At 45.7% G+C, this 23,918-nt stretch overlaps 1 protein-coding gene across 1 annotated transcript in view; it reads left to right on the top strand.

Moving 5' to 3' along the window:
- The window catches only part of LOC142768463 (uncharacterized), a 50,523-nt gene that overhangs the window by 10,427 nt on the left and 16,178 nt on the right, over positions 1–23,918 (top strand). The window contains exons 2-3 of the mRNA XM_075870443.1: positions 857–1,005; positions 19,143–19,225. Coding sequence (XP_075726558.1) covers positions 857–1,005; positions 19,143–19,225 — 232 coding nt within the window. The remainder of the gene's footprint in view (positions 1–856; positions 1,006–19,142; positions 19,226–23,918) is intronic.

Consider the following 23,918-nt stretch of genomic DNA (forward strand, 5'->3'; position numbering starts at 1 on the left):
GAGAGTTTTGAATGATTTCGATGGCACTCTCAACGACGCGCTCCACGTAATTATTAAACGGTCTTCACCTCTATGAGTCAGTGTCTGGTCTCGCACGTCATAGCCACATACAAGTTAAGGAAGATCGGGTGTAATCAAATGCAAGAAAAACTAATTTACGTCTTGGCTGCCTAAACCGGTTCTCACGAATGTGACAGCGCCGTTGCTAGGATGCTGCATGAAGTTTCCGCACGTAATCTTGACTCTTTTTCAGTGAGATGAAGCCCCAAAACTGTAGCGAAAAATGCGTGAATCTACATGCAAAGTGAGCGAGTACAGGAGAAAAAGAAACACAACAGCTGCGGTGGTATTCTCCGCCAGGTGCTTTGGAGATGCATTGCAAGCCTCGATATTGATTGATTGATATGTGGGGTTTAACGTCCCAAAACCACTATATGATTATGAGAGACGCCGTAGTGGAGGGCTCTGGAAATTTAGACCACCTGGGGTTCTTTAACGTGCACCCAAATCTGAGCACACGGGCCTACAACATTTCCGCCTCCATCGGAAATGCAGCCGCCGCAGCCGGGATTCGAACCCGCGCCCTGCGGGTCAGCAGCCGAGTACCTTAGCCACTAGACCACCGCGGCGGGGCAAGCCTCGATATTGCACGGGTTTTAAAACAGCGCCTTTTTATAACGGGATTAGAGTCTTAAGTGATCAATGCGATTGCAGATTCAGCACTTCGTTTATATGTGTACCCAAACTGTGCACGTGATCGACACTTTTATAACACCACTAATCAATATATCATCCTAAATTGCACGTAATTCCGCGTCCTCACTTTTGTACTTACTTGAGAAATATTGGCTTTCAGATGACCAATCAAAGTAAAAGGATATATGTTCTGATGAGAGATTACAACTTAAGCACTCCGTATGACTGCCTGTCCGCGAAGAAAGTTAATCAGTATAATGATACCGAGTATGAATATGAATTAAAGGCACGATTCAACTGGACAAAGTTGTAAGTAATTCCAGAACTGTTTTGTAGTACATGAATAATTACGTCATAAAATAGTGATAATTATTTCCGATTTTTTTTAAAAAGGTGAGCTATGCCCAGTTTTCATGAGCGTGCCTTATTTAAATATGTCTACCACATATTGATTATTATCGTATTAATTGATATATTGATGACTAAAACTTGCACAACAAAAAACACGGACTAAGCTGTCCGTGTTTTTTGTTGCGCAAGCTTTAGCGATTAATCGGTACCACCTCACTCAATTTTCAGTGTTTTTGTTATTTGCTATAGTTTTCCATCCCGAAACCACACTCATGAAGAATACCTCAGTGGAGGGCTCTGGAAACTACGACCACCTGAGGGGTTCTAACCTGCCCTTGTAACTGAATAAAACACTAGGGCCTCTAGCATTATTGACATCATCGCAAATATGACAGCCATTGCAACTATTTGATCCGATAACCTCATTACAAGTTCGTGTTTCGGAGCATAACATAATCTTTTTAAGATAATCACACATTTTCGCATAGTCGTAAGTGGCGCAGTTGATCTTAGAAAAAAGGGAAAGCATGTTAGAAAACACTACGGGAGAAATTAATTTATTAAAGAACGAGAATGAGTGATTACCTGCTTCAAAATACGTTTTTTTATTGATATGATATATAAGAAGATGTTGGCACACAAATATGGTACCGGCTACTCTTTAGCTCTTGAGTGAAACTTGCAACACGTATCTTAAAGTAAAACATACAAAGCATGTGCATTGAAAATAGAACACTCTGGCACAGATATGCAAAGATACACCTATACGCACACATCACAACAAAATTAGAAGGAAATGTTCGAAAGTAAAAAAATGAAGTCTGTGATATCGTCGCTCGATAATATTCGGTCCAACCAGCACAAAATATTTGATCCAACCAGCACAAAACAGCAGAGCACACGCCTGGTCCTTATGAAGATGTATTCGCTTGTGTGTACATAATAGTCGACACGTCGTTCACCTCAGTACACACATATGATGGGTGTCACGTGATACTGCACATAATAAGTACATGGGTTATACAAATGAAATTCGTTATTCTTAGTACTTGTCAGAAACTCCGCTGTCTTGTAAGAAACGTGTTAGCGCTTTTAAAGCGTGCGACTGTAAAACTCCAGTTGGCGACGGGCCCAGAAGTTTTTTCATGCTTGTCTGCGGTCTAATGCGACCAGTTCCGATTTTAGACTGCATCTAGGCGTGTCATGATGTGGACAGTCTATGAGAAGGTCACATATGTCTTCATCTATAAATCCACATACACCATTGGGAGCCTCAGCTCTGCCAATTTTGTGCAAAAAATGTTTTGTGTATGCGGTGCCTAGCATTTATCGGTGAATTACAGTTGCGAAAATTCTACATAGTTCCAGCGTAATTTTGACTTAAATAAGTTGATCGATGTGATATGAATAGCAGCTATATGTACTTTGGTCAAACCAAGCAGTTTTGCTCATTCTGAAAGTTGTATCCTTTATAATACTACGCAATTCATTTTTCGAAATTAGTAACGAAACAGCAACATCTTTACGCGGTGCTTGTCGTGCTGCTTCATCAGCATCAGTGTTTTCACGAATGTTGCAATGGCCAGGTATCCACTAGAATTTGATGTCATATTGCGCCTTGTTTGCTTTGGTGGCCTCTTTGAGTGTTTCGTATGTCATACTATCACTAATTACTGTCGTGTTTGTACTGGAGAGTGATCTTAATGCGGCCTGTGGGTCACTGAAATGTACCGAGTTTATAGCATCTGCTGCCGAGTTTATAAACTTTATAGCATATAAAATAATGAGAAGCTCATCTGTAGTAGATGACGTCATGCGACATAATTTGAATGATTCCTTTATATTGAGCTGTGGTACAATGAATGCCGATGTTAAAGGCGTTGTAATACTTGAGCCATCTGTGTAAATGTGTATGTACCCTGGATACCACATGTGTATGTGATAAAGCGCTAGTTGTTGAGCAGCTTGGACGAATATGTCTCTCTTTCTGGTTATGCCATCCACTGAGAATTCAATGCTTGGTATTGCATGCAGCCATGAAGGATAGTTCATTTCAGAGCTCCAAAATTCATTTCTTGGTAATATATGTCCATTAATCCGTATTTATTTATGAGCATTGCTTTTATCTCTTCGTATAATCTCCAGTGCCAATGGGTGGTCCTTGTGTTGCGTCTGTAAGCGAAAAAAATGGCGGCATGTTTTGATTGTTCTCTTGACTAGAAAGGGTGGTTGTCGAGTCTCTGCTATGACAAGACCGCTGGAAGTCGCTCGTGGAACACTAAGGCAGACACGCAGTCCCCTAGCTAATAGTTTTTGAAGTCGCTTTTCTGATGTGCGGGAAAGGCCGTGTAAGACTGTTGCAGAATGTGCAACTTTTTGTCGTATTAAAGCATTGTGAACAGCGAGCATGGATGATAATGATCGGCCCCTTGATGCTGCGGAGTATATTCATAGCATATCCACCTCGTTTTCGAGTTTCTTTATGTGAGGTGCCCATGATAGCTGCCTATCAAGTATTACTCTGAGAAACCGATGCTGTGTCACAATCATTAGAGGTTCTCCTTCTAAATTGAGATTGAAGTTTTTAGCTTCTTACGGGTGAAGGGCAATACAGCTGTTTTTTGTGTGCAACAGAACCATTCCTCTTTCTTTTAAAAATTTGTTAATAATATTAATGCCGTCTTGCAATGCAATCTAAATTTACCGTACGTCCGTGCCTGATGCCCAAATGCACACATAATCTGCATATAAGGAGTATTTCAACCTAGAGGGCAGTCTTATAGCTATATCAGCCATAACGCAGTTGAAAAGAAAAGGGTTGAGTACGCTTCTTTGTGGTACTCCCTGTCTGACGTCGTGTTCCGCACTCTTTCCTTCACTCGTCTGAATAAATATTTTGCGAGCTGATAAAAATCTTGATATTCACCGCAAAGACCTGCCGGACAGTCCAAGTTCCAACATACTGAGCAGAATATGAGTGTGACTGACTGTGTCAAATGCTTTTTTGATGTCTAAGAACACTGTGACCGTTAAATCAGAGCAGACATTTATAATGTAACATAGTTGTGATGGTTAAAAAAGCACTCGCAGGCACTCAACATGAAAATTTTTATTAGGTGCACTTGTGCTTAGAAAAAATTGAAACTCTACGTGCAACAATATTTTCGGACGTGGTCGTTAATTGGTCGCCAAATAGAATAATTCTAAACCGCAAGGCATTTTTTTCTACAATCAGAGAGTGAACTTTTCAGTGTTACAGCTGCTGGGCAGGACAGCTCCCAAATGTACGCGTCCCGCGATTATTCTCAACAGAACAATATCCAACTATCGCGAAACTTCCCAAATAGAGCCGCTCCAATTGGCGTAACCTGTCTTGAGTGGCGCTAAGATTTGGATGCGGTAACATCAAATGCAGAAAGAGAGAATCCCGATAATATAAGACGTACATATCAACCCATTTTTGCTGACAGATCTTATTCTGGGAAAGCCAAACAAGAGACCACGAGAATATCTTATTGCTGCTTCCATATCCTACTGCACGATACAAAAAAATAATTATAATCTTGACCGAGTGTAGTGACGCTTGACAGGAGCAGTTTGGGCTATAGTAAAATTCATTGCTTTTGATAATTGAAAACTTCCTTACAGAATAAAGAAGGGTGAGAATTACAAGTGCTGCCAGTTTTGAAGCAGCGAGGAGGCTGGCTCATTTGTAGCGTAACCGGCGTCGACATTCATTATCATCTTCGTTTTCTAGGTGCAGCGCCGCGCCTCGAGCTACCGCGCAGTTCATGCTGACAGCTCCAAACGCGTGCTGAACAGAATCAGTTTTCGCGCCTGGTGGTTCCCATGCTGGCATCCGCCGCTACCGCCCTCTTTAAAATAAAGTGGCGAGATCTTTCACGCTTTGCCACTCGCCGCAGTGGTGACCCGTAGAGCCCATCATTCGATGGGTGGTCGCTGCCATGCCTCGGCGACTCTGCCCGACAGTGAAGTATTTCTAGCCCACCTACCCCCAAGTATGATTCGTGCAGCTCGCGCAAATGTCACGCTGATTAGCCTCATGGCACAGTCAACGGCGCACGCCACACTACCTGACGCTTTCCCAGTAAAGCTGCGTCATCTCGTTACTGCATCAAATTCCAGCCCACAGCCCTACGATGACCTCAGCTCTGCAGTGCTTGCTTGCTATAGCCAAATGTACCACGACGTTAAGGCTTCCCTTGCGTCACAGCAAGTGGTACTAAGCGGCCCTCTGGTCTCCTTTGACCGTGACCCCAACCACACCACCTCCAACTTCACGTCCTGCTATCGGCGCAGCCATAAGCGTTCCTGCAGCCATAAGCCATTCCAGAGAGGGGGACATTTTTTGAAACCTTCAGCCGATGGTCCGACACTCTTGCCTGCCACTCACACGTCTTCGATGACCTCAATGTTCCGCGACACCTCAGAGGCGCTATACTCCACGACGGCTACCTTGTCGCATGCCTCGAAGTCTGACGCAGACATTATTTCGTCCGCTAGTCGCCCGATCACGGAGATTTCGCCGTCAACGACGTAAAACCAACGCGGCCTCTTATCGACCCTGAAACTCGGCGCGAATTGCCAGCAGGGACCAGCATCGTCCTTAATGTCTCACGCAGTACAAGATCTCGCCCCCTAATCATCTATGGCGAAACTTGCAGAATGCGGCTGCTATGACTGACACGCCTCAGGACGACGTGCCTGGTCCAGCTGTGGCAGAATTGACCCCATATGCAATTCCTGTCATTACAGACTGCCTACAACCATGTTGACATGCGCATGACCTCTTGTGTGTTGACTACCGAAGGTGCTTCTGCAAGTTTAGGTGCACCGACTGAGCCTCCTCCAGAGCATACGCTTCGCTGGTTCCTAAGTCACTTCTAGTTCAAAGTTTATAACGGGGGCCGCGAGCCAGCAGGCATGTACCTGAAATGCCGCCATGTCTTTCGACAAGTCGCAAGCGTCGTTCACATCTATCTGACGCGTTGGCCACATACTTGCGATGCGCCTCACTAATTGCAGTGCAAGTTGTGTGGTCTATCCACTCAAAAACCTGTGGCAGCACGCCAACCACAACAAAATGTTGAAGTTGGTGTTGCGTTAATATGAACTTCCACACAAGCACGACCAACCCACTGCTTCCTGTCGACATTCATGTCAGCACCCTGTACAGAGTCGGAGACGCCAGCACCACCATTACTCGCCGATGCATGGTTGTCATGAATCCGCTGCGACACATCGGACGATTTCAACCACATAAAAGGCACAGGTTTTTAGGCGCCCTTCCACAGCTCCATGTGCAGGCACCTTTGCTGGTCCTGCCGGGTCATCGTGGGACCCATTCGTCTGCGACCGCACGGCCCTGGAGTCTAGGGCTTCGCCCCCACCCACTACGGTTCTACCATTGCCACCGCAAGAATTTGAATTTGGATTTGATAAGATTTTATTTCTGGAAAGATACAGAAAAACGAAGCGAAGGTAAGGGTAATTCGGCCTGACGTGACTTGGGTACGCCTAATGTTAAAACGTTCAGCAAACAGTGCCACATTGAATAATAATTATCAAAATGCAAGAAGCAGCAAATTAAGAGAACTCAACAATAACATAAATGCAAAAATAGGTTACATAGACATAAAGAATCAGGCATCGAAGCTCTTTTCATTGCATATAAATAAATCCAAAAGGCACACACTTACAGTATTGTATTACATATTCAAACGTTCATATAATACACTCACATATTCATACATACGTCTGCACATAAATACGTGCATAATTCTGTACATACACGCGTTTTGTACATAAAGGTAAGAGTGTAGTATACGTGGAACCTAGCGAGGAATTCAGTGAGGACATGATGTTTACTTAACCCACTCAACGAGGAGATATTTTATGTGATGTTTGAATTGCGTTAAATTAGAGGATAAAATATAATTGTTCACCTAAACGATTCAGAAGCTGTGGCCCGCGATATGCAATTAGGACGCTACCATACCCAGTCCTGGTAGCAAAAACGTGAATTAGTTGCCTACGGATCGAGTATTTCAGTGCGCCTTCCTGTGTCATAATAGTGTGCAGTTTATTTTTATAAATGTAAAGTAATAGCTTATATTCATACACCTGTCTTGCATTGAGTGTGCCATGTTTTATAAATAGTAGACTGCTAGACATTTCCCTTGGGTTCCCACGATAGTCTTCGAATAGACAGAGGACTTTTTTCTGTCAGATTTTTAGTTTATTTAAATTATTCTCACTTGTAGTGCCCCATACAAGCATACTATAATTAAAACGCGAATAAAAAACGGAGTATATTTTTCAGCAAAACTTTTATAAGTGGATTTATTTTAAATATACACCAAACAGTCTTTCTTAGTTCGGATGTGAGACTATCAAAATGGGTATTCCAGGATAAATTTTATTTGAACCGCACACTTTAAGAAATTTTTGGAATTTAACCTATTCCAGCCTTTCATTTTCGAAAAAAGATGTTAATGTTGTCCTCGTAGGGCTTGTTGGTAGGTCGGAATACGATGTACCTACTTTTATATATATCAAGCATGAGCTTATCTTGATCAAGCCATTTTTCTAATTTGAGTAAGTAATCATTTACCTCAGCTTCAAGGTTCATAAGTATTCTACCTGTAAAATATGTTAGTGTCATCAGCGAAAATAATCAATTTTGGAGATCGTGAAATGTCACACAGAATAATAATATAAGTTATAAATAGTGTAGGCATTTGTAACTTACATCGTCCTCATCCCTGCATAATCACAATCACCATCATCCGCTTGTCTCTTTGCCCTCATTGCCACTCTGGTTCATCATCATCGTCATCGTCTGTGTGCTGGCTCTGCCCGTTCGTTTTGCGAGGTCTTTCCTCAAATAAACGCTGTCGCAGCCAAGACTACCAAGACTTCATACGTGGTGGAGGTGTATTTTCGGTCCTCTGACCTCCCGCAGCCCGCTATACCCCCTGGAGCTTCGTTCAGGCCGCCGCTTGCTCCCACAGTCAGGCAGCATGTCCCAGACCGAGCCTGCCGGCACTGATGTCATGAACCACGCACCGCCGCAAGCTGCCCCTCCTACTTACATACACGGACATCAGCGGGAACCCCCGCTCTTCGCTGGTAGTCGTGGAGAAGACGTAGAAGACTGGATCAACGACTACGACCGCGTAAGTGTCGCTAATCGGTGGGACGAGGCCACCAAACTGCGTTACGTCCCATTTTATCTGACCGGAGTCGCAAAGACATGGTATTTTAACCACGTCATTGACTTACCCGACTGGGCTACCTTCCAGCAGCAGCTGCGGCACGTCTTTGGGACACCAGACATTCGATCCGCCGTCGCGAAGAGGACACTCGATACTCGCCGACAACATCGCGGTGAATCGTACACTTCATACATCGAGGATGTCCTCGCACTCTGCCGGCGTGTCAATAAATCCATGCCGGAATCGGACAAAGTGCGCCACATATTGAAAGGCATTGGGCCTGTTGCCTTTAATGCCCTCGCTGTGCAAAACCCAGCTACCATCGCTGATGTCGTTGCGGCATGCCAGCGCCTTGATGCGCTGGACTCCGTCCGCCTTCAACCAGACATCGGCGATCACCACTCCACGTCAGATGGCCATCTGCGTGACCTCATCCGGGACATTATACGCGAAGAATTGCGGTACATGGGCTTCACACCTCCTACACCGCGACCTACTCAGCCTTCGGGAATGCCCTTACGTGACATCATCAGGGAGGAACTTACATCCCTGACTGGCTCTGCACCCGTACAGCCACCTGCTTCTCACCCTTTAGCCACGTACCCTCAAGTTGCTGCCGTGCCTCCCAGCGACGCCCACGCGACATTGCCACGTCCATCCTACGCGTCAGTTGCTGCCGCTACCCCTGTGAACTATCATTCCGTGCCCCCTGACCCTTCGGCCCACCTGACCGCGCTATCTCCGAGTGCCCCGAATGCCTTCTATTCTCCACCGTGGCGCTCGTCTCGCCCTGTATGCTTCTACTGTGGCTATCGCGGCCACATATTCCGTTTCTGCCGGAAGCGCCAGCAAGATGAGCGTCGGAACGATGTGCGTGAACGGGATTTGTACAACGGGGCGTCTTATCAAGGTCGGCGTTATTCGTCTCCCCCGCACCGGTCTCCATCTCCTCCTGCATCGACTGCACCACGAAACAGCCGAAACACGAGACGCCGCTCGCCTTCGCCCTTCCGCCGTTCCACTTCTCCACTTCGGCCCGCCTCATTCGCCTCTGATATTCGTTCGGAAAACTAAGTGATGCAGTTTGTGGAGGAAAAACTGCATTCGGAATTAGAACTGAAATTCCTCCATTAGGCCCGTGTAACATGGTTTCTGTGGAAGTGGAAGGAGTGCGAGTCGATGCTTTGGTGGACTCAGGTGCGACATTGTCTGTGATACGTGCTGATCTGTGTGAACATTTAAGGAAAGTAATGACGCCTTACGATGGTCCCACGTTAGTTGCTGCCCAGGGGAACATCATTCGCCCTTCCGCGCTTTGTACTGTGCGTGTTTTCATCGACGGCATCCGCCATCATGTCCAGTTTGCTGTCCTGTCCCGCTGCTCTCACCAACTAATTTTAGGGTGGGATTTTCTATCATCTGCTTCCGCGGCGATTTGTTGTGGACAACGCGTCGTTCACCTCGCTGACACCGACTACATGCTTGACGACGATAATCAGAAGCCACTTCGTCTGGTCGCTGCGAAAGACATCGAACTCCCGCCACTACAAGAGCAAATTGTCACCATTACGTCCAACGGCATCTATCACGGGGATGTATTGGTCTCACCGTCACCACTTTGCGTTCGCAAAGGTATAGTTCTTCCGTCCGGTGTCGTTCGTTTTTGCAATGGCTCGGCACTTGTCACCGCTGTCATCTCTACACCGGAGAAGATCTTACTGCCACAGGGCACTACTGTGGCCCGTGTTGCTGACTTCGAGCCTGTACTCGTCATGCCACTTCAGGCCATCGCATCTAAAGAACCTTGCCTCGGTGAGCATGTTTCTTCCTCCGCCTTTACCACCACTATCAGCAGCGAATTGACATATTCACAGAGGCAGCAGTTGCTCGCATTGTTACAGAAACATGCAAATTCTTTCGATATTTGCTCGTCTAAGCTGGGCCGCACTAATACTACAGCACATCGAATTCAAACTGTTGGGACATCTATTGTACACCGCCGACCCTACCGCGTGTCTCTAACTGAAAGAAAAATTATAGAAGAAAACGTTGCGGACATGCTTAAACGGGAAGTCATCCGTCCCTCATCTAGCCCTTGGTCATCTCCTATTGTTTTGGTCCATAAAAAGGATGGCTCTGTGCGGTTTTGCGTGGACTACCGGGCGCTCAATAAGATCACACGCAAGGACGTGTACCCTATGCCACGCATTGACGACGCCCTTGATTCTCTACAAGGCGCGGAATTCTTTTCAAGCATCGACTTGCGTTCTGGGTACTGGCAGATCCCCATGCATGAAGACGATAAAGAGAAAACGGCATTCGCAACCCCCGACGGGCTATATGAATTCAACGTGATGCCTTTCGGGCTCTGCAACGCACCCGCGACTTTTGAGCGCATGATAGATACCGTGCTGCGTGGCCTGAAATGGAAAAGTTGCCTTTGCTACCTGGACGACATTATTATCTTTTCGTCAACGTTTCCTGAGCACCTAGAACGATTGGATCAAGTTTTGACGTGCCTTGCCGGCGCCGGGCTTCAAATAAACACGAAGAAATGTTCTTTCGCTAGCAAATCTATCAAGGTCTTAGGACACGTCGTTAGCAAAGATGGCATCCGGCCCGACCCTGACAAGATTTCTGCAGTCCTTCACTTTCCGCGCCCCGAAAAACCAAAGGAGCTTCGCAGTTTTCTTGGCCTTGCCTCCTATTTTCGCCGGTTTATCCAGAACTTCGCTTCTATTGCTGCTCCATTACACCAACTACTTGCTTCCAACGTCCCCTTTCTGTGGTCTCAAGAATGCCAAACAGCATTCGACCTGTTGAAGCGGGCACTCACGTCTGAACCTCTGCTCTGCCACTTTGACGAAGCCGCACCAACTATCCTCCATACCGACGCTAGCAGCCTTGGTATAGGAGCCGTACTTCTACAACGCGACAAGTCTTCCCTAGAGAAAGTTATTGCATATGCCAGTCGCATACTCACCGCTGCTGAAAAGAACTACACTATAACTGAGCAAGAGTGTTTGGCTGTGGTTTGGTCGGTTCAGAAGTTCCGTCCCTATCTCCACGGGCGTCACTTCACAATCGTTACGGACCACCATGCCTTATGCTGGCTTTCTACACTGAAGAACTTGTCCGGACGCTTGGGTCGGTGGATACTACGCTTGCAGGAGTACGACTTTGATATAACTTACAAGTCAGGCAGAAAACATCAAGACGCCGATGCTTTATCTCGTTGCCCGCTTCCAACTACCCATATGAGCGTTGGTGAGAACTCAACCACCACATCTACCAAAGTTCATACGCTCGCATCAATAACGCAACCCTTTTCGGATGACGAGCCAACATTTATCTCCCGCCAGCGGTCCGATTCATACTGCAGACGCATCATGGACCACCTTTCGGGAGTTTCTCATCCACCAAACGCGCGACTCCGTCGTCAACTCCTGCACTTTAGGCTGGACAATGGGGTTCTCCACCACCACGTCTACCACCCTGACGGTCAGCGCTGGGTTCCTGTACTGCCACGCTCTCTCCGACTTCAGGTGCTCGAAGCCTTCCACGACGACTTGACTGCTGGTCATCTTGGTTTTAAAAAAACTCTTGACCGCATTCGATGTCGTTATTACTGGCCTGGCCTTTCTTCTAGTGTAGCTCGGTACGTCGGTTCCTGCTACCCATGCCAGCGTCGTAAACTCCCCACGTCGGCACCTGCTGGACTTCTACAGCCACTTCCGTGCCCTTCAATGCCGTTCGAGGTTGTAGGTGTTGACCTTTACGGGCCTCTCCCCGTCACATCTGCTGGCAAACGATGGATAGTGACTGCCGTGGACCACCTGACACGCTACGCTGAGACTTCCTCTGTTATTACAGGCTCAGCTGTGGAAGTTGCGGACTTTATTCTTCACGCAATAATATTGCGTCATGGGGCTCCTCGTGTACTGCTTAGTGACCGCGGCAAAGTGTTCCTGTCACAAATTGTAAATGAAGTACTGCGCGCATCTGGAACTACTCACAAGACAGCTTCAAGCTACCACCCTCAGACAAATGGTCTCACAGAAAGATTTCACCGAACCCTTGCAGACATGATAGCCGTTTACGTCCAACCCGACCACAAAAACTGGGACACTCTTTTACCATTCCTGACATTCGCTTACAACACCGCCGTTCAGCGAACAACTTGCTACTCACCGTTTTACCTCGTGTACGGACGCACCCCGACTACCTTTCTCAACGTCTCCTTCTTTAGCAGCCATGGGAATTCATGTCAGTCTTCTAGCGAAGAATACATTTCCCGCCTGGCCCAGTCTCGCCATCAGGCTCGCATCAATACTGAAGCGAGACAGCACGAGCGGAAGATCATCTATGACGAATCCCACCGCGTTGTGTCTTTCCAACCTGGTGACGAGGTGCTGCTTTTGACACCTATTCGCACTCCTGGTCTCTGTGACAAATTCCAACCACGCTTCATCGGGCCATACATTGTTTTAGAACAGACTTCGCCGGTTAATTATCGTGTGACACCACTCGTCGCCCCAACAGACCGCCGCTACCGCAGCACAGAGATTGTACACGTTTGTCGCATGAAACCTTTCACGCGACGTTCCCCATCACTTTGACTTACGGCGGCCAGGGTGTCCGCTTTCAAGTGGGGGGGAATTAGTGTGGGCATTTGTAACTTACATCGTCCTCATCCCTGCATAATCACAATCACCATCATCCGCTTGTCTCTTTGCCCTCATTGCCACTCTGGTTCATCATCATCGTCATCGTCTGTGTGCTGGCTCTGCCCGTTCGTTTTGCGAGGTCTTTCCTCGAATAAACGCTGTCGCAGCCAAGACTACCAAGACTTCATAATAGTAACGGTCCAAGGATTGAATCCTGAGGTACACCATTTTTTGTAGTTTTTATTGGGGAAACAATGTTACCCCCCTTTACACATTGTTTTGTTTCGGTAATATAACTTTCTATTAGTTTAGCTGCCACGCCCCTTACACCGTAATCATGTAACTTGGATATTAGAATATCATGTTTGACTGTGTCGAAGGCCTTCTTCAAATCAACGAAAAGACCTATGGTGTACGTTCTGTTTTTCATGTTTTCTTTAATATCTCCTCTTTCGAATCTAGTAGCGCCGACTCCGTATATTTACCCTTTTAAAACCCATACTGTGCTTTATTGATTATCAAGTGCTTAGTGAAAGAGCATTGAAGTCTGGCGTGCATTACTCCTTCAAAAACTTTTGAGAGTACCGGTAGAATGAATATCGGGCGGAAGTTCGATAATACATTTTTGGCACGGCTTTTATGAATAGGACAAACGAGGGCTATTTTTAGTTCTGAACGAAATAAGCCGGTTTCTAACATAGTGTTCATGATGCATGAAAGAAGGTGTGAAATTAGTGACGCTACATATTTTATCGAGTTGGCTGCTATTTCGTCAACACATGCAGGAACATTGTCACGTATTTTACAGATTAACTTTTCAACTTCACAAGGTGTAACTAGAGTAAGGAAGAGTGATTGTGATAGACGCTTTCTATCTGCTACAGGCGGATCTGTTGCACCACAAGATGAGTCTGTGTAGTCGCCAGCGTTAACGAAATATTCGTTCATGGCTGATAGTGCTTCGACATCTGCCTTATCGTCTGCAAAATCAGTGATAATATTATCACCTTTTTTATTAGATTCAGTTAAATTATTCACCTCATTCCACTTTTTCTTGGGATAATGTTAGAGTCTCTGCGCCTTCTCACGTTGACGACCTGGACTGTACACGCATCCTTTTGTATAGCGTCGACACCGTTCTTGTATACTTATGCCCAATTATTTTTAATTTCGGACTTATTTCTGCGGCAGTAATCTGTCGCGCCGTCTTCATGGGAATTATTTATTGCCATCATTTTGTAGCGGCAGTGCAGCTCGAGCTGACAGCTTGAGGTGCGTGCTGAACAGAATGAGCGTTTGCCTCTAGTCGTTCAGACGCTCGCAGCCGCCGCCACATTGCTTCAGCCCTGTAAAATAAAGTGGCGACATCTTTCACGTCGCTCTATTTCTCGCTACAAATCTATCACAAGTTAGAACTAAATTCTTACAGAAAGACAAGCATGGTACCCTGATCATTTCAATAATTATTCATTATTCACTCACGGCCTAACAAAGCTTGCCATAGAGGAGATGGGTAGATATGAGCGCAGGAAAACAAGATACAACAGTTAACAACAGTGAATTATACGGCAACAAGCAAAAGTTTAAAACAAGAAAAGCGGGAAAATCGGCAGATCCCACGTACCTTGTGAATCGATGTCATGCGAAGCATGCGCATGGAAGGAAGTCAGGCACATGAACTACACGCTTTACCAGCATGAACTGTGGTACGCTGAAATGTTTCATTAGCACGTGATGGTGGTTACGAGTGCACTTATCGCGAGTACGCGTACCTCTGTGACGTCTTTGTGACATCCATGGGCCAATGGGTCATCAGTACGCAACCAGCGGGCTCTTGACGTCTTCCTAACATGGGCCAAGTGACTGAAATGTCAGCACCACCAGCAGTGTTATAGTTGTTACGATAATCTTCCGTTAATGCGGCGATGAAGTAGGATGTATAGTTTAGTTGCTTGAGATTATTTATGTCTGTTATGAAAAAGTGGCCAACGACCTCTCCGTTACTCGCCGTGGGCTTGAGACCTTGTAAGACTATGCCTACATAAAACACATCTTTCATGTGTTGTGTGAACCAGGTGTGGTTGTGTTTTGAAACATCGACATTAAAGTCGCCCAAAATCATGAGAAGGTGGTAAGCTGATGTGTAGCGCTTGTGCCAGCGAAGATGCCGGCAGTAGACCCTGCTATACAAATGAGCTTCAGTGGATGACGCTCCACTTTGACCGCCGTTATCTTGACGTGACGGCTGTATGATGGAAATGCGTATGCACTTTTTATACCATTAGATAGCCAGCACTGCAAACACAACTGACATTTCACGAACATTACTGTCTATTTGAAAGGTATTTCTGAGACCTAGCGTGGCTCTCTGCTGGTAGAAACCTTGATTGACATGCCGAATGGTTGGGTTCGAATCCTGCTGGGACCCTGACATTCATTCTTTGCATTCGTCATGTGAATGCAGCCGACACCACATTTTTAATCACACTCAAGTGTTAATATCGCTCATGTGTGTTGTCGTCGTTTCTTGGTAAATACTAAGTGTCAATCCACTCACATACCCGCATACCGATACCACATACCCACCAGTGGGTATGTGCGACTGCCTGGCGGGAAGTGTTTGAAGACGTACGTGGTTAGATTGTGGTAATATTTATGTCATGGCCAATGAGTCATATTCGTGAAACCATTTTACTCTCACATACTGATTTTTGTTTACCCAAAGTTCAGGGGATGATGACGAGAACACCTATACGTAGTTGGCTAGATAGATACGTAAATTGACGCCAAAAGTTTTTGCACTCCACACAGATAACTAACCAGCGATGACGAAAAGTGCGGCCAAATACGGCTGCAGACGTCACAGCCGAAGCCGAAGTGCCACTGGAGAATCTCCCGCGGAAAGCGTTCCCCGGGCCTTGCGAATGCGTTTCTGCGAATGCCATGTTGAAGCTGCACTGTCTGCAACGCCACTTTCTCGGCTCGCCGTTTTCACTTCCATTCGCCTCAGAATGCTTCGCGATCATAGTGCGCAGTTGCTCTTTTCGCTTCGCCCCCCCCCCCCGCCACACCTGTTCTTTGTCCGTACAATTGCTTAGGCCAAGTGAACATATTTTCTCACAGATCAGCTGTCGGCACTGTTTTTGCAAAATGGTGTGGTGTTCGGATGCTCGTACGATCCGCGCCTTCCCCATCAGCACAGAGGTAATATAAAGACTCTAGAGGAAAAGCTGTCCATAGGGCTGTCCACGTTTGAAACTGGATCCAAAATTTTCTTTCAAACCGCGAACAGTTTGTTTGTGCGTACCAAGCATCATCATCCCGTCGTCAAGTAGTCTCAGGTGTACCCCAGGGTACAGTCATCGGTCCCCTACTGTTCCTAATTTATATAAACGACCTCCCTAATTATATATCGTCAAGTATACGTTTATTCGCAGATGACTATGTCAACTATCGCCTTATTAATGACTCTAATGACTCCTGCATTCTCAAAAAACAATCTAATACCAATCGAAACGTGGTGCAGAACTTGGCTAATGACTCTAAACATTAACAAAACGTCTGTCGTTTCTTTTCACCGTAGGAAACATTACCAGGCTCCAACATACTTTATTTTCGGCTCTAAGTTGTCCCCCATGGACTTCTATAGTTATTTAGGTATAAACATAACTCTCGATTTTATTGGACACCCCACATTATAAACATCTGTAATGAAGCAAATAAAGTTTTGGCTAACTCAGACGAAACTAACGCCTTGTCCCTCCCCCTGTAAAACGTTTAGCTTACCTAACATTAGTACGCCAGAAACTCGAATACGCTAGCACCGTCTGGGACCCGCATCAGTCTAATCTATCTAAAATTTTGGAATCTATTCAGAATATGGCAGCAAGGTTTATTTACGCTGAATATTCACATCACTCAAGTGTCACTAATCTGAAAGACCAAGCCCAACTTCTAGAATTGCGACGCAAGGCCGCTAGACTAACCCCTTTTCACAGATTCTTTCATTCGTTGTCGGACGCATCCAGTATCTTGCCCGCACATCGAATCTCTTCTCGTACCAGCCACCGCAACACTGTTTATCCTGCGCATTGCCCCACAACTGCCCACCTTCACTCGTGCTTTGTTCAAACAGCAAAGGATTGGAATGATCTTTCACCCGACGTCGTGCACCACACAAGCCCAGTTCTGTTCAAAACCCACATCGAAAGAAATTTGTACCACAGCCCACCCCTCATGTAACACCCCGTACTGGGGCATTTGAGGTATAATAAAATAAAATGAATAAATAAATGCAGCGTTTTTAAACAGATTTCTTTCATGATGGACTGGTGGGGCCAAGCCTGAAATCGAGCATGTAAAAAGGGTGTTTTCACTCCACATACGTTGATGGCTATATGTTGGGTTAACTGCGGCCGTCTTCGTTTTTAGAGGACCAGCAGCGAGTAGCTAAATTCGCCCAAATTTGGTGACGCTTGGTCGTTTATGATGGACCATGACTACATGCCACACCGTTATGACAGGAAATGCCGACAAACCAAGACACAAGGATGTTTTGAGCCTACAAAAACCTCATACAAAATGGTTGTTCTCGTTTTCGTGTGTTTCTAATAGATGGGTGATTTCAAATCCCGTGAATATGTCTGTGTGTAGATACACGCATTAATTTGACTGGAAGAGGCATCGAAACACAGCACTCTGAAACCGAAAGGTTCATGACATCAATGTTTTGATACCATATACTTCTTAAAAAGTAGGCACATTTTCAGTGACTACATATATACTCGAACATTTAGGCAGTGTTAGAAGGAACAACTAAATTGACGAATGATTTTTCGTAATTGTGGCAAAGGCAACTTTACAGAAACTTACTACAGCCCTAGGAATGCTTCTTAGGAGAAGGCGCAGGCTTGTTCTATTGATAACAATTAGGTGCACGCGACGTTTCTCAGCAAAACTCCAAAAATGACCCTTTGCGTCCCTTCTTACGGCCATTAGATCTCAAATACTCAGTGACGTTTTTTTCATGAGAGGAACCTCACGGGTCAGTGGGAGATATGCGTCCCACTTTCTTGAATGCTTCATTTCACCATTCTAGGTTTTCATAATTTTTTTTCATGCGCTTTCTCTACACTTTATATGTGTTTACCGAAGCCGGTATTTTGAAGATTATGCCATAAACATTGCTAAACATGTCTGCAGTTAAGGATATTGCTAACTTTTCTTCACAATAGGTACTCGTCTTCAATGGCTTCTATCACATTATCGGGGTAGGAGCTACCTTCAATTTCGTGCCGGCATTCGATGAACGCTACGAGTTTTGGTGTCACGCCCACAATCCCGTCTTGTCCACTCAAGAGCATACGAGGAGAAGCCTTTTGCCAATGTTGTAGACTTCTTTTCTTGAAGCAAACCCCACACTTCCCTGACGGCTTCTAGAGAGGCCACAACCTCGCTGTGCTTCCCGCCAGCATTTTTACGAAAGGATATTACGAAAGAAAGAAGTTCTTTGCACTGTTTGCTTGTCTCCTCCTCTGGTGGGCCAAAATTAAATTACCCATCAACTGGAAGAAAAAATAGCAACTAGCCAATGATAGAGTGGCATGGCGCACAGAGGGCGTGCAGGGTGCACTACTTGCACACCTAGTTTTCTTTTTTTACTTGATTCACATGAATGATATACGGAAAGGCAGTGTTGTGTCATCGCCGAGGAAATGATAGGAAACTACCTGTATATTCGCTTTTTGCCTTACTAGTACGTAGGCGAGGTTCTTGACGTTGATGGCACTGTGTTACAAAACATTCGTTAGTTGCCTTGATTTCAAATTAGAGGACATACACAGGCTGTGGAAACTTATAAAAAGTGCTAAGAAACTCTGACTTAATTTCAATAAGGTGACATTAGGCATGTTGGCCAGTCTAGTACGTAGCATGTAGTATGCTGGTGGAGATATATGAAACACACAGCCCAAGTACCGACAGCAACACGGGGGGCTGTTCCCTTTTTGTGTGCCTGACGTTACTTGCGTTGTGCGTTTCATAATGCTGAATCTATTTCCAGTGCTTTGTCCAGATCTTCAGAACCATCTTAAACACATTTGACGTCTTGAGGACGGATTTAGCGCGTATACTAGCATCAATTGAATATGTATTTGAAGCTTACTAATCTGTACCTGCCCTTCCGTTACAGCCATTCTTACAATGTCAGCATGACTGCATTAACAACAGGGAATCACTCAGAACCGAACGACGCGTATTACGAAGAAGACATAGGTAAGACATCTCTTTCCAAAAGCGTCTTAATGCTATTTGTAACTAGGTGAGAGTATGCAGACAACCCTTTAAAGTGCGGTATTAGGAAGTATTGAAGATTCAAATATATCGCCATGTACCTTTGAACTCTTTGTAACCCTTTTTTATTTGACGTTATTTTTGTCCAATATTTTATGCGATGCAACTGCAATCTGCTTTAGAATTAGCTATCATCTTATAAGCTGTATTGAAACAATCCTATTATGTCTCGCAAGTAACGTGTTGAATTAGTTATTGACTAATTCATGGACATTTGCATTTTATAAAGACTTATTACTACCTTAGGTGCTACAGTTAGGATACACCTTAAAGGGCTGCTAGGGAGTTGGTAACGCTTTTGATGAACTTTATCAAAACATATCAAACTATGTAGCCGGAGTGGCGTGTTATTGAGTGACAAAGCTTTTGAGAGTTTTGGCCTTGAAGAATGTGTAGCCAACAATACATGAACAAAGAAGCATATGTACAGCCATGAACACCTATTTTGCTAGGCATAAAAACTTCTAAATGGCAGCCAGAGCTTGACTAACACGGCTATATATGTATGCTGAAATGATATGTAAGAGCTGAATAAGTGCAGTGACAGAGCGCCACAGACGCCAAAAATACATGCATCACAACAATAATGCATTTGTTTCCAGTGAATGTGGTTGTTTCGGACGGCGATGTATTAGAAAACAGAAAAAAAATGCAAACGTGAGAGGGGGGGGGGGCTGAAGCCACTCTGGCTACGCCACCCATATACATATATATATATATATATATATATATATATATATATATATATATATATATATATATATATATATATATATATATATATATATATATATATATATATATGTATATATATATATATTTATATATATATATATATATATATATATATATATATATATATATATATATATATATATATATATATATATATATATATATATATATATATATATATATATATATATATATATATATATTGTGATGAGCACTGATGACTAAGAGCAGCGGAATCGGGGCTCTGGGCGCGAGGAGCTAGCTGGAAGAAGCAGAGGAAGATGAAGTGGGGAATAAGAACAGCTGGCGCAGGAACGGGAGTTCTTGCCCTACGCAAATTGCCCTGAAGTGAATCATTAGCAGTTATCATTACAGATTCGTTATCAGTTTGTAATGCACTTTCTGCGCAGTAAATTCAGAGCTGATGAATACGTTTCGGCATTTAGTACCGAAAAACGTAAAAAAAACTGAATTTGCTATGGGTACCAGGCCACCGCGGATTATATTTGAACGAAATGGCGGACTCTTTAGCAGCAGTATCCCTGGGGGGGCCCACCATCCCAGTTTTGCCAGATACGGCTTACGTAACAGCGCTAAGGTTCCGAAATGCTTGCCTGCAATGGGGAAAAGGTAATTTAGATAAATTCAAAGATTTCGAGCATTTCAGCTATTGCTGGAATCAACAGTGGTGTGTATCTCGCCAGTTAGAGGTCACTTATACCAGATTGCGCTGTGCAGTTCCACAACTAAATTATTACTTTAACAAAGCTCGGCTCAAGGTGTCACTGCTATGCATTTGGTGCAACGAAATTGAAACAATTGAACATTTCTTTTTATGCTGTCATCGTTATTCTTATTAGAGAAAAAGATTTTTAGTAGCCCCATTACAAAAGGTAGGATACAAGTAAATCTACCAGTAATTTTATCACTTGGCGGAACTTCAATTGGTTACTGCCACAGGGATGTATGCTCCGCTGTGTTTGATTGCATCAACGCAACTAAAAGATTACCGTGCTAGTGAACCCCTACCTTTTAAGATCTTTAGTTTATAATTCGTAGTAATGTCCTTCAAAAACAAAAATGGTTTGACTGCTTTCTCAGCAAACATTTTTGTTTTTTGGTAGTAGTATTTTAAGGTACTTTTTCAGATTGGCTTCATTTTCATTTTAGTTTCATTTAAGTATCCTGGCGCCCGGTTCTTGGCCCATCCCCCTTTGTGGGTAAGCGCCATCCATCAGAGGTCATCAGCATCAGCATCAGCATCAGGGTGTTGTTTCTTGTTCTCTGTCTAGTCCATGACAATGGCGCAGTCCGACAAGTAAACCCTCTGCAGAAAGCCACCGGTACGTGTCTTCGTGGTTCGTCGGCAACGCGGGCTTCTACATCAAGGAACGCCGTTCACGCTTCCTTAACGATGGGGTCCCACCCACCACTTCAGCCAGCCTTCAGACCACCTGTGGACGGCGTCCAGGCCTCCCCTGTGGTTCTAGGCTATGACCTGATTGAAACCCTGCCACCGTTTCACGGCAGGGATCCGCACCGGCTCCTGTCCCTTGGGAATGCCACTCACGCTTCCCATGGCCTTCATTCCCATTGCAGTACTCTTTCAACACACGAGCCACCATTGAACGCCGTCCAGGCTACCCTGCTCGTCAATCTCGCTGGTGTAAGTGGTGTAACCGCTACTTTCTTCAAAACCGCGATCACTGACTTTTCGGGCTTCACACCCGACAGCGCCGCGGACCTGTGGCGTACCATCGCGTTACTCCGCGTCAAGACTAACGAACTTACAGCATCCATCTGTGAGCGAGCTCCTACAATGTTGCCAGCAGTGTGTGACATTAACGCAGTGTTGAATGTAGCTGCCTCACATGACCTTTAGGCAAGCACACCGGAGCAACGCAGGGAGCTTCGGCCTTCTCTCATCGAGCTCTCACACCAGCTCGACTGCTTCGCGTCGGTGATCTCTGCGTTGCCACCTGCCACCTCACGATCACCAGCCGTCTGCGAACTACCGGAATTCCACGGGGTCCGGAACAGCGCCGACAGCTGGGTGGCAACCGTCAACGCTATAGCAATGCGCGAGGCCTGGACGGAATCTCAGAAATGGACCGTGGCTGTAAACCGTCTTCGGGAAGGTGCAGCGGCGTGGCACCGGTATGAAGGCTTCAAGCAGCAGTCTTGGGTGGAGTGGAGCTCCAAGCTCATAGCTGCCTTTGGCCGGACGCTCTCCGATCTCCCTTCCTCCACCCAGTTCAACCTGACGACTACCGAGGATAAGGCGCATGAGGGTTTCCGCCTCCAGGTTGTAGTCATGCGTTGCAGTTCACTTGAGCTTTCAGACTCTGTGCCGTCGTTCAATTCTAGTTCAGCTCGGCCAAAGACCACTATCGAAGACGGGCCTCGTGAAGGATGTCACTCAAACGACATACCCACACTGAACCAGCACGAATGTGCAGCAGTACCCTGCATAAGCTTTGATGACCTCTTGGCTGAACGATCCGCAGGGTACACTGAAACATGCTCCAAGGCAGGCGTTGCTCTTCCGATGCCAGGTTCCACACCGGGACCCATCTCACGAACTTCCGTGCCAGAAACCAATGCCATTTCCAAGACAGAGCTGTCGGAGACAACCGTGGATAGCAAGGAGACAATCTTGGACCAGTGTGTACCACATCTGCAGTCATTGGCCGGGCGTGTGAGCCACATCGATGCGTTTCAGGCAGAGAGAGCCAGCATCGGCCTTTCTGGCAGCATGATGTACGATCTTGCCGACGACGACAAGCACGCCATTCTGACTCCCAACGTACAACCTGAACGTCGCGCAGACCCCCATGATGTCGTCACCATGGAAATCGCCCCTGATTGTTCAGGCCATGACCAGCTCGGTCAAAACAAGAGCGATAACAGCAAGGAAGCTGCCGGCACGTCGCATCATGATTGTGTCCAGTGGCCTGTGGGTGCTCACACTCACCCTTTGTTGCGCAAGCATTTTCCGGCTCAGCATTCAAATGCGCATAAAAACCACACCACCCCACTCAGACGACATAAATGTCTTCTCGGCAAGCAACGACTGCTCCAACACACCCACTGTCGCCCACCAAATCTCTACACCATGTTACAGCGTCGTAAGTGGGTCCGGCAGCGGCATGATGTGCAGTCGCTACAGTGTCTTCTGCTTCATTTTGCAGATTGCCGCCAGTCTGGGAAACCACTATCTCCACTTGCATGTCCCTTCCAAAAGCCACCTTTGCAACGCGCCCTTCAAACGGCATGACGAAGCCTTCAATAACAGCACGTGCGCCAAATCATCGACTCTCTGGGACGTGCCCGCTGCCACGTGGTGCTCGCCCGTCGGCTGGTCCATGATCAGCTGGCCAAATTGCACACGGCGTGGGACGGCAGCGACACCTACCTGGAGGCAAACGGACATAAAAGCATCGTCGCCGACGCTCCCCTTCAGTGGGTCCGGCAGCGGCATGATGTGCAGTCGCTACAGTGTCTTCTGCTTCATTTTGCAGGTAGGGAATCCGTACCGGTATAAATGCCATAGAAGTGACAACCGTTTTTTGCTGCTTCTGCCGGACCCTACCTGCGCATGGTTTTTGAGTGTTGTCACTAGTGTAAAAATTGTCTTGAGATTCCTGTTACTTTTGTCTGGTGACGTCGAGACCAATCCCGGCCCCGCATCCAAAACTGAACAAATGTTATTAGAATTGCTAGCTGGGCAAACACTTATTAGCGAAGATATATTAGCACTCACCACAAGGGTTGCAGCGTTCGAAGCCCGTCTAACAAAGTTGGAGTCTAGTGTCACTGATAATAACGATCTTGTGAAACGTGTGCCGGAAATGGAGATTAAAATGAACGATCTACCTAA

The sequence above is a fragment of the Rhipicephalus microplus genome, chromosome 1, assembly GCF_043290135.1.
Source record: "Rhipicephalus microplus isolate Deutch F79 chromosome 1, USDA_Rmic, whole genome shotgun sequence".
Classification (NCBI taxonomy): Eukaryota; Metazoa; Arthropoda; class Arachnida; order Ixodida; family Ixodidae; genus Rhipicephalus; species Rhipicephalus microplus.